The following is a 15,081-nucleotide window of genomic DNA, read 5'->3' on the forward strand; positions in this document are numbered from 1 at the left end:
CTGAAGCACATTAAAACTTTATTAGCACATTAAAACTATCTATGAGCCTCTATCAGATTTAACATAACAAAACAGTCAAAACCAGTTTCTCTCTCTAACACTTTCCTTCACTCATTCTTTACTTTGCTTATAAGAAACATTGGTTCAATGTAAAGGCGTTACGGTAAAGCATTTAAAAAACCTGATATGTAGCAAGCAGAATTCCTGATTAAAGTGCCAACAACATTGAAAGAGGAGCTGCAACATTTTCATAAAGTTCACTTTGGGCCTCCACTTCATGATCAGGTGTTCAATTCATCGCGGACTTTCATCATAAACCTTGACACTTCAATCTTGTCTGAAGGTCAGAGCAGCTAAAAGACTCTCTAGAAGTCATCAAATACTTGCACTTCAGCAGCAAAATCGAAATTACAATGTAGTTTGTCCTTGTCTAAACATGTAGGGGCATATTCTGTGCCCTCTGATGACGTGAGATGAGTATATCGTGGCAGAACACCGCCAATAGCTCAGCAGTGAGACAGGCTGATGGGACAGAAACAACAGCATATCTGTCTCTGTGTCACACTGAAAACAAGGAAAGTGAGAGTGCTGTTGCTAATCATTAAGAAAATCAAAGTGAGTAACCTAGCCAAGCAATCTGCTACGAGTCATGATGACGTACACATGAAGGGAGTGAATTCACAGAGACAATAAAAACCTGTAAGGTCTAGTCTAGTGGGAAAGAAAGTACATGTACATTCACCTTAAGGATTCTTAGGAATACCATACTAATACTGTGTTTTACCCCCTCTCGCCTTCAGAACTGCCTTAATTCTATGTGCACTGTAAAAAATAAATGTGATTTTAACAGTAAAACTAAAGACCGTTAAAATCCACTGTTTTGGAATTGCACCCTCAAGCTAATTTGCCCTGTTTAGTAAATCTGCCCAAAATGTCTCTGAATTTTAAATGTTAGGTCATGTGAGGATTTGAGCCACATTCAGTTGCAATGTCAAGGTGATTATACTCTCTACATCCCCTTCAACAGGTGTCTCATTTTCTACCAGCGACTCCCAGCAGGGCTCAAAAATATATGTGAATTTCCCTCAGAAGGTAGTTAAATCTGTTAAAACCCCCTTTGATAAAATAATATAAAATACTATAGTATGTATGTTCTCCATGTATGCATGTATGTGGGTCAGGTTTTGCTATTTTTGTAAAGTCTTGGAAACAAAAACAAATTTTAAAACAATAAATCACAGAAAATACATAAAAAAGAGGTGTGTATGTATTATGAAACAAATAAGTCTGTGTGAGAGACTAAACTTCAGGATATCTGCCAGTGAAGCCTCCCTGTACATCAAGACACACATCAGACCCAGACATCACTCACTCCATCCTTTCAGAACAGAGCTGGTTCCACACATACAAAAATGAGAACATCTTTGATCCATCGCAGTCTGCAAGCGTACACAGTGTACACACACACAGTGATGTCAGATGGTGACTCAGAGGAATCTCACAATGATTGCTATTTTTGTTTAATCTCTACCTCTTCCTCTCCTAATCCTCCCCTCTCTCTTTTAGTTCCTCTCAAATCCTCGGTTTCTGTATTCAACCCGCTCTTCTATTTCTCCTTTCTCTCTTCTTTATTGCGTCATTTTGACTCTCCCTGTTAATTCCCTTCTCTATTTGCTGTCATTCCCCTCTCATTTCTCTTTTTTATCCTCCTCTTTTCTCTTGTGCACAGTGCCTCTGCAATGCCCTACATAGAGCTAGAACTACAAATCCCACGATTCCTTAGCCTACAGCAAAGCTGATTAGGTCTAAGGAGTTATAAAACGTGGCGAGCTATCCGTCAGCATTCCCATTTATCTCAATGGTTACTAGTGTATGCAGCCCAGAAGTACACAGACTGGATGCTGCGATTTTTACTTCATGGGTACGAGTTGTGATGTTCACAGTTGGCAGGAACGTATTGAATTGATGAATAGAGTAGAACTACAGTCGCTATCATGTTTACACAGCGCACACAACGCCTCTGCACTTATTTCCGACTTCTCTCAACATGGGGACAGGAGAGGTGCTAATTTATAAACGGGAAGCCAAAGTAACTTGCGTTACTTATTTACAAGTAACTCACATATTTTGTTGTAAATTTAAGTTTTTTTAAAAGTTACAAGTTAATCTGATTATGTTACTCACATCACTTGTAATGCATTACCCCCCAAAACTGATTATACTGATGACTGATTATATCTATCAGAAGGAAATAAGTCACAGCTAACCAGTCAAACCTTTACCCCTTGATTGGATCCACTAGTCTGTTGTTCCCATGCAAGCGCATGACCTTGTGGTGCTGCTGTGGTGTGAATACTAATAATTCAATCCAGTCCAGGTTTTCCTTGCTCTGAAATTAACCAACTTTTTTTTCGAAACAATGGCTTTTGCTTATGAAATATTATTGAAAAACTCCATTAAAAAAAAAACTTGGGATGAATGTCATCTTTTGACCTCTGAATTGCTGTTAAAGTGGGTCTGAGTGGCTTTTGAAGTCAAAGCTGTAACAGCTATTAGGACAATCATGTCATTATACTGATAATGTAACTACAACCCAGTTGAACAAATAAGCCATTTGTGAAAGTGAAAGAGAGAGAAAAAATATTCCACTAAATATGTAAGGGAGCAATGGGAGAAAATGAAAAAGAAAGCATAGCATGGAAACCCTCCAAAAAGCATCATTAACAAATTTGTACACTCCAAAAATAGTATTATTTTGTCCATTTGAGAGATAAATTAAATCACAAGCAGGGAATCTTAATTAAGTGTCCAATTGGAAGAAATCAACCAGAGAGTGAGAGAGATTTGACCTATGCCAAATGCTTAAATTAGGCTATATATAAGCTGACCTTACTGACCTACTGACCTTAATGGAAAAAAAATAACACTGCTTGTATGTGTTATAGAATGGCTGAATAATCATCTGAAAATCCCCCAATTTCAGCCAATCACCCTTATCTATCAGTTGCCATGGAAACACCAATGAGCTGTCAGCAAACAAAGATGTCATTCAAACGATTTGCGCTCCAAACAAGTGACCAAACATTGTGCAGCAATAAGCTACACTACCCTGAAACATTGAAGAAAAAAAATAATTTAAAATTAATGAAGACACTTTCTTTATTCAGCCAAGCCTGGTCAAATACACAGATCCTAATCATTAAAAAGCCAGACTGTTTTTTCTGTTATGAAATCCCTTGTTGATTCAGATATAAAACATAATCTTTCCCTCCTTCTAGACATTCCATAAATAATTACAGAACTAGGCTGATGCTGAAATCTCTAAAGCTTTGCATAGACAGACAAGACACACCAGATTTATTTGGACAGATCTGACATATCTGTCAGTAGCAGAGAACCTAATGAAATCAGATTTTAAAAAATCACAGTCATCTACAGTTTGAACTCTGATCAGATTTTTGTCTGAATATGTCTGTCTGAAAGGTCAGATTGTATTTCAAGTGATGCAGTTTGTTTGGCTCTCCACAGAAAGCTTATATGGCCTTTATGTAACATTACACAAACCGCTCAATATTGTCTGGAGCAGTGTCTGAATACATTCACATTCACTTGTACTTTTGTCATTTAGAAAACTTGTCTCTGTAATGTTCTCTCGTGTGCCTTATGAGTTCCTACAATGAGCAGAGGCAAACATTTCCATTTTTCCATCCTCACTGGCATCTACTCTCAGTTGTCATAATGAGTGAGTCTCTTGACATTGCACTGACGCTTACATCATCACTATAGCAACTGATGCAGATGTACCGGATATTGACCACACATTCTGAACAAACAGATCAGATTGCATCATTTACCGTACATAATGACAGTCCTTAAGATCAGATCGGATTAATGTGCAGTGTGTTTGATTCCAGGCTCTGTATGTACTGTATGTCAGCCAGTCAGGGTGAGATGGCACAGTCTGGTTAAAGTTGAGTTAAAGCCAGACCAATTACCCAAAGCGCCCACAGAGACCACGAGTCCCTTTCACAGCTAGTAATTAACCTAATGAACTGATTACAGCCCCTGCAGTACGTCCTCCGAGTGTGTATGTGCATGTGCGATCTAATTAGAGACTAAATCACACAGCCTGAGAATTTATACCTCCGAGGTGGCGCCCTGAAGAAGCCAAGACTCATTCAGTAACACTGTCAGATTCTACACATGCAGCGTGCTAATGGAAACTGCCGCACACACATACAATTCACGTGTCTTTTAGCATATTAGTTTTATAAAGACATCATGCAACACACTATATCACTATAATGAATGTGCATACAGTATATTATGATGGGCACGGACAACAGCCCTCCACGTTCACTGATATGGGCTTTGCAATGTCCAAATCAAAACTATTATATTTGGGTTTACTTGAATATATGGTTAAGAAATGCATTGAAGTTGTAAACGGGAGGAAGATAGCCAAAGGAGACTGAGGAACATAAAAGAAAGAGTTCTTTGAACAGTAAAATGGTCAAGTGACAATAAATGTCCCCACACACACACACACCCTAGAGAGCATCTAATGCTGCAACCATGTCAGCCTGCATGTTGTTTTAGATATTAGTGTTTGTTAGATGCTAAAATTAATGCATTTAAATCTGAACGAGCTGCCTTATCGGGGTGCATTTCAGACCTCAGGAGGAAGTGGTGTTTGAGAGATATGTACTGAAAAGTTTGATCCAATTTAAAGTCAGGACACACACGAACACTCATCGGTCGATAGCTTGATGGGTTTTGGCTGGTGACCGAATCAGCAGAGATGAGAGAACTGATAAATGCTACAGAATATTAGTGTTCTCAACATGCTGATGTCTCCGTCAACAGACATTCAAAGATATCTCATTATCTTGTGATAAAAACAGAAGTCAGGAGGCATATGTTCCTTTTTACATAGAAATGCTAATTCATGGGTATGAAAAGGTGTCATCTTATCTTAGAATAAAACGTGTTATTTTTATTATTAATTAAATAAGCTGTCAGTTTTAGTTTGAATAACTTTACTACTTCAACTTGAATTTTTGTGTCAATTGCCATGGCCATATTTAACATTTTCTTTTTCTTTTTCAAAACATTTATTTTGTTTTGGTTGCTACATCACAAGGTAATTCTTACTTATTCATATCTTATTCCATTTAAGTGTCAGTTGGTCTCATAAGGTGCACCTAAAATATCTTTAAAAAGAAATAAAAATGGTCAAATTAACATTCAGTATGAGTACAGAGCTATAAAAATGAATGAGGTTACAGCTCACATAATCTGGTCTTGGAAGAATCTGATAAGAAAGGTTTGACATTTATTTTGGCATCATAGCAAATCCCAGCACAGTTTGTGACATTACTGAGATTTCTTCTATACAGGAGACACATATAAGATTACCATGATCTTTAGCACTAGTAAAAGGGGATTATTCTTCCAAACAAATGTTTCAGTTACATTGATTAACCTAGGATGCCCGTGATTTCATGTACATTATGTATTTAATTATAAAAGGAATTAAAGTGAGGATCATACTCAGGTATGACCCGGCCTGTGATTGGACTCTTCTTCTGGATTAATTGTCTTTTTATATTTGAACAGCACTCAAATGCTATCATACTCAGAAAGCTGGCAAAAAGATAATGGAGGTGCTCTATTCAACAGAGGCCAAAATAAAAGAAGCATTGCAAACAAATTGCAAATATATATATATTATATTCTCGTCTGGACTCATTTTTCCTGAGTTTTTGATGAAAACATTGCAGCATTTTTCTCCATATAATGCACTTTCCTGGGCACCAAATGGTTCAAGTTTCAGAGCAAACTGCAAACTGTTCAAAGGGCTTTATTCCAGACGATGAATAAGGGTCTCATCAAGTGAAACGATCGCTCATTTAAAAAAACAAAAACAAAACAAAGTTTAAGTTTTAGAATCTCAAATGCTCGCCTTGCTCTGTTCTGTGTGATTCTCCTGTTCAAACTCGTTCATCAAAAAGAACGAATCTTTTCCCGAGTCAATTCATTCATTTTATTCGTTAAATGAACCAAATGACACGAAAAAAGATTAGTTCATTTTGATGAACGAGTTCGAACAGGAGAGTCACACAGAATAGCATTTGAGATTATAAAATGTACACTTTGTTATTTATAATTTTTTTTAAAGAGCGATCGTTTCGCTTGATAAGACCCTTATTCATCGTCTGGAATCGTTTAAGTAAGTAAGTAAGTAAGTAAGTAAACTTTATTTATATAGCACTTTTCACAGACATGAAGGGTCACAAAGTGCTTTACAGTAAAAAACAAATAATAAAAGAAATAAAAACCACAACACACATTACAACATCACCATATAGCTAGTTAAAAGCTTGTCTAAAAAGATGTGTTTTAAGGTGTTTATTAAAATTTTCTACAGTGTCCAAAGCTCTCAAGACTAATGGAAGAGAATTCCAGAGCCTTGGAGCCACCACACAAAACGCACGATCACCTCTTGTTTTAAAACGTGTTCTAGGAACAATAAAAAGGTCTTGGCCTGAAGACCTCAAGGAGCGACCGGGAGAGTGAATGTGAAAAGGTCCTTTGAACAGTTTGCAGTTTGCACTGAAACTGTCTTTTGGACTTTGAAACGTTTGGTTCCCAGTAAAGTCCATTATATGGAGAAAAATCCTGGAATGTTTTCATCAAAAACCTTAATTTCTTTTCGACTGAAGAAAGAAAGACGTGGACATCTTGGATGACATGGGGGTGAGTAAATTATCAGCAAATTTTTTTAAAAAGTGAACTACTCCTAGGCAACAACTCACTCAATAAACTCACTTTCTACTTTCTACTAAATATTGCTTGCCATACCTGGAAATATGTATATTTGTTATAAAATAATAAGAAATATCTTAATTAATAGTTGTTTTAGCTTATTTTCATGCTTGTTTTGTCTTATTTTAAATCATCTTAAGTCATCTTGAGGTCCCTTTGGAAGTTTGCTTAGGTCCCCTATTGGGCCCCAACCCCCTGGTTGAGAACCATTATACTGGATACATGGATATAAATTAGTAATGTCCCCATGGCTATATTCATACATACATTTGATGAATTACATAAACAGAACTTTATGTGTGTTTAACTGTCCAGACTGTCCAAATCTGTCATTCATTATAGGCTTAGCATTAATGCTGTGGTAATCAGATCAGCACAAACAAGCATGTCCTGCTAGCCCAGATAAACCTTATGATGCACACACACACAAATACACATCCTGCATCATATCTCATAAATCTAAGCCAATACACATCTGCATGAACGCACAAATCCATTCATGAGTCAACTGGTGTGACAGGAAGAGATCATCAAACGGATGAGACCGGGATGAGCCTCACAATGAAATAAATCACATAATCACCAAAATAACATCACACAAACTCACTCTAGAGAAAACTACACAGTGATATAAGGAAAAGCCAATCCAAACCTGTGACAAGATGCTATTGCTGATTGTCTGTCCTTCTGTTGTTCTAACTGAACTGCTGGAGGAGGTTTCCAAAAAGTCTTCCTCTCTCAAGCAATTGGCATCTCCCTGCCCACCCCCATCACAGCCGAACAATAGTGGAGTAAAGCAACACACACTGCCTGGACACAGCCTGGGCATGATGGGTCCCTTCAGCCATCGACATGTACACACACACTTTCACACAGTAACACGCTGACTTCCTTTGTGCTGCACCTGAAAGACACGCCTTCTTCTGAAAAAGAACTTCCTCTTACAGGTGAAGTGATAAGACCGCCCATCCTATTACGCCCAGACCTATCCTTTGAGAATGAAAACACACAGAGGCTTGTAAAGGTCTATATTTAGAACTAGATAAACTGGTTTGGTAAGCGTCTTTATTCACAGAATCAATGAAAAACCCAAGCACCTATAGGTCAAGACAGATGTTTCCATTGGATCAGGACAGTCACTGTCACTTTTGATCCCTTGCTGAATAGAAGTATTAATTTTTACCCCCCAAAAACCAAAATCTTACTGACCCCAAACTTTTGATTGGTAGTACTGTGTGTTGCAAAAGATTTCTATTTCAGATAAATTGTGGTTTATTTTTTATTTTTTACAATCTATACTTTTTTATCTATCTATCTATCTATCTATCTATCTATCTATCTATCTATCTATCTATCTATCTATCTATCTATCTATCTATCTATCTATCTATCTATCTATCTATCTATCTATCTATCTATCTATCTATCTATCTATCTATCGTTGATTTCAAAGAAACTAAATAAATATTTCCTACTTCTCACTTGATGTACACAAGTCTGTTCCGAAGCAAACCAACATGCTAAGTGGAACATTTAAAAAATATCTAAGAATCTTGACTGTGGAACATATTGTACAGACAGTGTCTGTTACAGAAACAAGTAGGATGTGGAAAAGATACAGAAATATATATATATAAAAAAAAAAAAAAAAATTTAACTACCATCTAAAAATTTTGTTTGTTAGATTTACACAATTCAAATCATTTTGTCATTATTACTGTAGCTCCATAGACAAGGAGACACAATGATATGTTCATATCTTTGACAGAGAAAATTTGTCCCTCTATCTTAAACCTCCACCATACTCTATATCTTCAATTCACATACTGTCGCTCTAAACCTCTCTGTCTTGATGTGTCTGCTGTTTTGCAGCCTGGTAATGAGATAAAACATCTAACTACAGTGCAATGCTGAGTGAAGACATCATCCCTTATGGCTCTGTTTATGAGAATAGGATGAATGAGAGAATTTGTGGGTTGCAGTTAATAGTGAAGACACTAGAGGGCAGTAGTTGCTGGAGCTAAAGCAGTACTGCAGTTATTTGTAATCGTCTGTTACTGTCTCTGTTGAGCCGAAAAACACTAAAGTGTGTGCTTATCACAACCATTGACATACCCAAACATGACATTCACACGTGAAAAATGTATTAACACAGCTGATGTTAAATGATGGTCCGTGATATTATGATAGCATTCAGGGTTGTCATAGCAACTACTACTCTGGCCCCCCGGTTGGCGAGGAGACGGATGATCTGAAGGGCCACCAGGCCATACACACAAACACACTGTAAATCAACACAAATTCCCACATCAACAAGCTGGGCTGAAGACAACCTGCTGCTGGAGAGTAAATGAAATGCTATGTCACTTCCTGCCAGAGAGCAAAACAAATGGCAGAATCACATGACATATGGAGCTAAGCCAGCTAATCTGTGTACAGACTATGGAGAGACAGAGCCCACTGCCAACATTAAACCTAAATGACACCGGCGTCAGATTTAGTGTCTGGATCCGAGTCAACACAATTCCCTGCAGAAATTATTCTCCGTATTGACTGATTAAACGTGACTGGTTCCAAATGTAGATTATCTTAGTGTGCCATTACGATTCAAATTAGAAGAGGGAGTCGAAGGACACTGAGAAATTAGAAAATATATGAACACACACACACAGTTTCTGTGGGAGATCGCTCTAATCTCATTGCAGAATTACTGACGACTGCTTCCAGCATATGCCACAAATATGGGACAGACCCACATAATCCCATGAGAGAGACTAAAGACAATGAAGCAATGAAACGAAGACAGGTTAATTGAGGAAGAAAAAAAAGAGTGCATGTCAAAACTGTCTTCATTAATAATTTTAAAGTAATGTTTTGCCTCAAACTAAAAAAAAAAAATCTATTCACACAATAAAAGCAGCGACAGGAACAATAAAATAAGTTTCTGTATTTATAATCTAAAATATTATGCAAATAAAATACTAATTTAATGTTAATACATTTTAAGTGAAATAAAATACAAAAGGTATTATTCATGAATACCTTGTACTTATATTATTGTATGAAAAATATTTAGTAGTTAAAAATGACATTATACATATAAAAATATTAACAAGCACATTCTAAAATAAGGTGTCAGAAATTATATCAAATTTTACGTACAAAAATAAAAGTTCAACCAGACATTAATGAACACAAGGAATAATCCCAGATTAACAATCAATACCATGAATAAAAACATCAGCACAGCTAAAAGAAAGAGAACAGATTACGACTAGAGAAACAGTGTACACAGCAGGAACAGAGGCTGAGGAGAGGAAGAAAGGGATTGAGACGTCCCACAGATGTGACAACACCTAAAGAGTGAACACCTGCTGCTCATGTCATGGACTGAACAAAGGCCTTTTGATTGAATGTCCCGTCACTGCTGCTCCCTCATGACATACACGCAAATGCTGGGCCATGTCACGACATCCTCCTCAACCCCAAGTGCTCTGCCGCTTGTGCCATCGCCACAGGAACAATCCCCAGCCATTTCTGTGAGTGGTGTTCCACTAAAGAGCCCAATGTCCCTCCACAAACAACATGCCAGCGCTCACACAAGCTCCAGACCACCTCATTACACATGTGAGAGGAATATGTCTGCTCCACAACACAGAGATCATTGAAAAGTAACAAGTTTGTTTAATAAGTAACTCAGAACACAACCAACAGGCAAGACAGTGGGCAAGACAGTGTGCAAGACAGTGTGCAAGACAGTGTGCAAGACAGTGTGCAAGACAGTGTGCAAGACAGTGTGCAAGACAGTGTGCAAGACAGTGTGCAAGACAGTGTGCAAGACACAAACAACACCAGACACTGAGCTGAAGACAAGCAGGAAATAAATACACAGATGATGATGACAGACAGCTGTGATGATCATTAGTATCCATGGTGACTGATCAGGTGACAGCTGATAGTGCGCAGGCGGGAAACATGAGGTATGCTGGGAAGTGTAGTGGCCTTGAGTTGTGTGACAATAAGCACATGTTTAAATGGTTGAAATAGTGTCAATTCGGTTGTTAAGTCGTGACGTAATCACGCTCTGATAATACTGTTTCCGGGTCCAAATGCTGGGTCCTCTCTATCTGCTTATCGCTTTTGCCCGAGTTTTAACATGCCGCAGTGCTGTGTCCCATGTTGTTTAAATAGATCGGAGTTAAAAAAAACAAGTGACATTCAACTGTCATTCTACCGCTTTCCCTGTGACGAGAAAGAAAAGAGAAAATGGCTGCAGTTGATAAGGTAAGTTACAATTCTTTCCTTTATCCCTAACACCCACTGGCGCTGAAGCGAAGCCAGTCCTTTAAGAAAAGGGCTTAGTCTAACGTTATGGGTTGTAACGTTAATTAGATATGGACGAGCGGAGCGCTTGGACCCGGAAGAGGCTAAACGTCACGCGTGACGTCAGACTTAACAACCGAATAAAAGAAGAAAAAAAAAAACGATTTAAAAAAAGTTTTTACACCAATGAGCACTTAGACTTTAAAGCTACACCGTGTAACTCTTTTAGTTTATTCTTAGCTAAAAACACTTAGTTCTTTCAAAAATATATGTGCTCATTAATGTATATTTACTTCGTTCAAGTAATAAAGTATTCTCGTGAGTCTATAATATGCCTTTGAAAATACATAAGGGTAAGGGGTTCTAATGTCAGTCACCTTATTGCCCCTCCATCTTGAAAGTACATTAGCCAAAGAGGGACATACCCGTTAATTCAAGCTTCGCCTTTCGCGTTTACGTTTGAGTTAACACTCACGGACGAGGTCGAGCTGGAAGCCATGTTAATCTTGGACTACATTGGCCACCGTAGCAGTTAAAACGAAATCGGAATTGAGAGGAACAGAAACTAATATTCACTGGATGGTCATATACCTTTTCACCACTAGATGGGGGTAAAAATCACACAGTGTAGCTTTAAACTAAAATTATAGCATGCAAATATGCCATGTGACTGATGGTTCTATTAAAAGGCCTTGTAGCAGAGAGGGAAAACAGTCAAGACTAACTAAACATTTTGCTCATTTGAATGTTTAGAGGCACTCTAAAAAATATATTTGAATAAATGTTTTGCAATTTATATTTTAATATTTACATTTAATTAGGTCAAAAAACATAGGTACTTTACAGTGGGTTTCAATGGAGAAGATTTTTGCCATGTGGTTATAGCATCTACTAATTGGCTAATTGCTTAAAGACACAATCTTTTCTTATGTATTGTGACATACATCTGAGTGAAACAGATAATTGAAAAAGGAAAAAAAAAACACGTAGGTATTTTTTCATCGGTTATTCATTGGTTTTCCATCAAAAATGAATGCAAGTTTGCAGTCGATTGTAAGAAAGGGGCACGGTTAAACCAGACTAAATTACTGAAGAAGTCCAGCATATGTCACCAGAGAGAATGACGTTTCTTTGAAAGATTTGGACATTTTGATTAAAAACCACAAGGTCCAAAAAAGTAAAAAAAATAAATAAATAAATAAATAAAAATACTGTATATAGATGAATCATTTACAATAATATGTATTTAGAGTGAATTTTCATTTCATGCCGACTTTAACCTAACAACCCAAAATGGACCCTATATTCAGTTGAATTTGGTTTGATTCAGTTCCATTCTATTTAATTCAATCCAACTGAATTCACTTTCTTTGGTATTTGTCTGTAAATAAATGAGCATTAAGATATATCATATAATCTTTGCTAATTTTTGTTTACAATTTTGTATATTAACATAACAGATACCTGATAATATAATGCCAGCCCTGTAGAGATGGATAAAGAAACGGAGAAAAGAGTATTGCTTGTGGTTGTAATCTCTTTAACAGTCCCACTGTGTATGTGTGCGTGTGTTGTTGTTGGCAGCATTGCCAGAACAACTACCACAAAAATTGGCTTGAAAGGGAAACTATAAAACACAACAAGCCTAATTAAGTCTTAATAAATCCCTAACACATAAACACACTGAACACAGCGAGTCCAGTGGGAAAGATAGATTACAAACCAGTGAAACCACATACAGCTGTTGTGAATGTTAGTGCACACAGCAGAGAAAGAGAGAGAGAGAGAGCGCTGTAGACTAACATTCCACTTAACCTTTCCAGTGAGAGACACACACACACACACACACACCTGACCCAGCACCTGTTCTGTGTGCGCAGGTCGCAGCTGTACACCTGTGTTGTCTCCTCTTCTGACTGCGTTCATAAGTGAATGTTATTATATTTCAGCATGTGTGTGTGTGTGCTCTTTGTGTCTCGTCAGCAGTTCTTCTCTTTACTGGCAGCGCTCGGCTTCCTCCGGCAGCAAAATATGTTCTGCTTTATTAATCAATCACAGAGCATGATCTTTATAAAAATAAATCTCTCTAGATAAGTGAAGAGAACAAAAACTTTCCAAACATTCAAATGACATCCTCTTAACGTCAACATGCATTATGAAGAAGGTTCATAATGACTGGGTTCTTCAGGAGCCTGTAGGCTGATCACACACACACGCACACACACACAAATATCCCTTTTCCACCATAATCATGCCGGTGCCAAAGCAGCGCTTGGCTGGGGATCTGAGGACCTCTCTCCGATCAGGTCTACTGACTTTAGTTTTGAGACTTAAGATCCACAGTAATTTAATTCAGCATCTTTACACAGCCCGAAGAGAGTGGTATAGACAACATCTACACTTAAGACGAGTCTTTGCTAATGTGGCATAACTAGGTTAACTATTTACTGTATAGCTATTGTTAACATGCTAACATTTCCCCTATTCACTCCTTTTCAAAGCAAATCCAACATTACTGTCCAAATGTTTGGGGTCGGTCAGATTTTTGCATGTTTTTTTTATTTTAATATGCTCACCAAGGCTGTAATTTTTTGATCAAAAATACAGTAAAATACAGTAATATTGTGAATTTTTGTGAAAACCTTTTTTCAAGATTCTAGTTCAAAAGAACAGCATTTATTTAAAACAGAAATCATTCATAAGATTGTTTAGTTCATAAATGTCACTTCTGACTAATTTAATGTGTCTTTCTTAAAAACAAAACAAAAAACTGACCAAACATTTGAACGACGGTGTACTTTAGCGAACCCAGAGAACTGGCACCACCACCGACATCACGACGGTGGAAACGATAACACACATATTCAAATAGTGTGTCCAGACTGTGAGATTCCACAGCACCCTGTGATCTCTCCCTCTCCTCTAGGAAACCATATTACCCAGTGTGACCAACAGACATTCCCAGCAGCTCATTAACGGATCAGGCCTTTCATTGATCAGCAAGCTAATTGTGACTCACTCTCTCTGTCCTTTTCTTTCTCTTGACAGCCAATACGCTTTGTGATGTGTGACGAATACGTGTGTAGCCATACAACCTACTTATTTACCCAGCCTTACGTCAATGAGGATCTTCCATCTCTCTGGTCTCTAAAGCAGGATGTGTGCCGATATCATCTTCCACAGGATAATCACAAAGGATCATATAACCTGCTCTAGTTCAATTACAGTAAACCACTCCAATCAACTGATTCCAGCAATAACACTAATGTCCAGTTAGTATGTGTGTGTGTGTGTGTGTGTGTGTGTGGGGTTGGACTGGATCTCATTTTCGTTTCTCCAACTACGTAGGTCTTCCTTTACTCTTTCCCTTATTCTTATTCCTAAGTTTCTTGCACACTGAGTCCGAAATTCTCGTAAAAAAAATAAATACGACCTCATCTATAGTCAAGCACGTTTACACACTGCCTAAGAAACTTTTGTCCATTATATATATATATTTTTTTGGATCGGGTTCGATACCATTTTGAGAGATGTTTTGATAATTTAGAGCTACTGAATGACGAATACGAAAAAAACACACAAATTTTGGACTCAGTAGCCTATGCAAGGACTTTTACTTTATCCCTTACAGCAGCACTGCATGAACGCCACGAGTTTGGAAGCAAAAACATGATTCATTTCAAAAATTTACTTTTTTGATTAGTGACCTTTAGTGTAGAATCTTAAATATTTCTTATTCATTGCTAGTTAGTGCAGATTTGCTTATCTTTTTTTCAGATCAAATTATGAAATAATCAGCACAGTAATTTCTGTGAAAAGTTGAATTGAAAAATGGCATGAATTTCAGAATTTCTTTTGCCTTTTGTTTGAATGACAGCAGCACTGCATGAGCATTAGTGACCTAGAAATAGTGCAGAATCTTAAATATTT

The 15,081-nt window shown here is 37.4% G+C and overlaps 1 protein-coding gene across 3 annotated transcripts in view; it reads right to left on the reverse strand.

The window, feature by feature from the left end:
• Positions 1-15,081, reverse strand: part of LOC120462588 (diacylglycerol kinase delta) — a 101,978-nt gene that overhangs the window by 60,824 nt on the left and 26,073 nt on the right. The window contains exon 1 of one of the 3 annotated variants that reach the window (XM_039651179.2): positions 7,481-7,690. The exons of the other annotated variants lie outside the window; for them this stretch is intronic. Coding sequence (XP_039507113.2) covers positions 7,481-7,657 — 177 coding nt within the window. The 5' untranslated portion in view covers positions 7,658-7,690. Of the gene's footprint in view, positions 1-7,480; positions 7,691-15,081 lie in introns of those variants that run through there. 3 annotated transcript variants of the gene reach the window in all.

This window comes from Pimephales promelas, chromosome 1 (assembly GCF_988280905.1).
Source record: "Pimephales promelas chromosome 1, fPimPro1.hap1.1, whole genome shotgun sequence".
In the NCBI taxonomy this organism is placed as follows: Eukaryota; Metazoa; Chordata; class Actinopteri; order Cypriniformes; family Leuciscidae; genus Pimephales; species Pimephales promelas.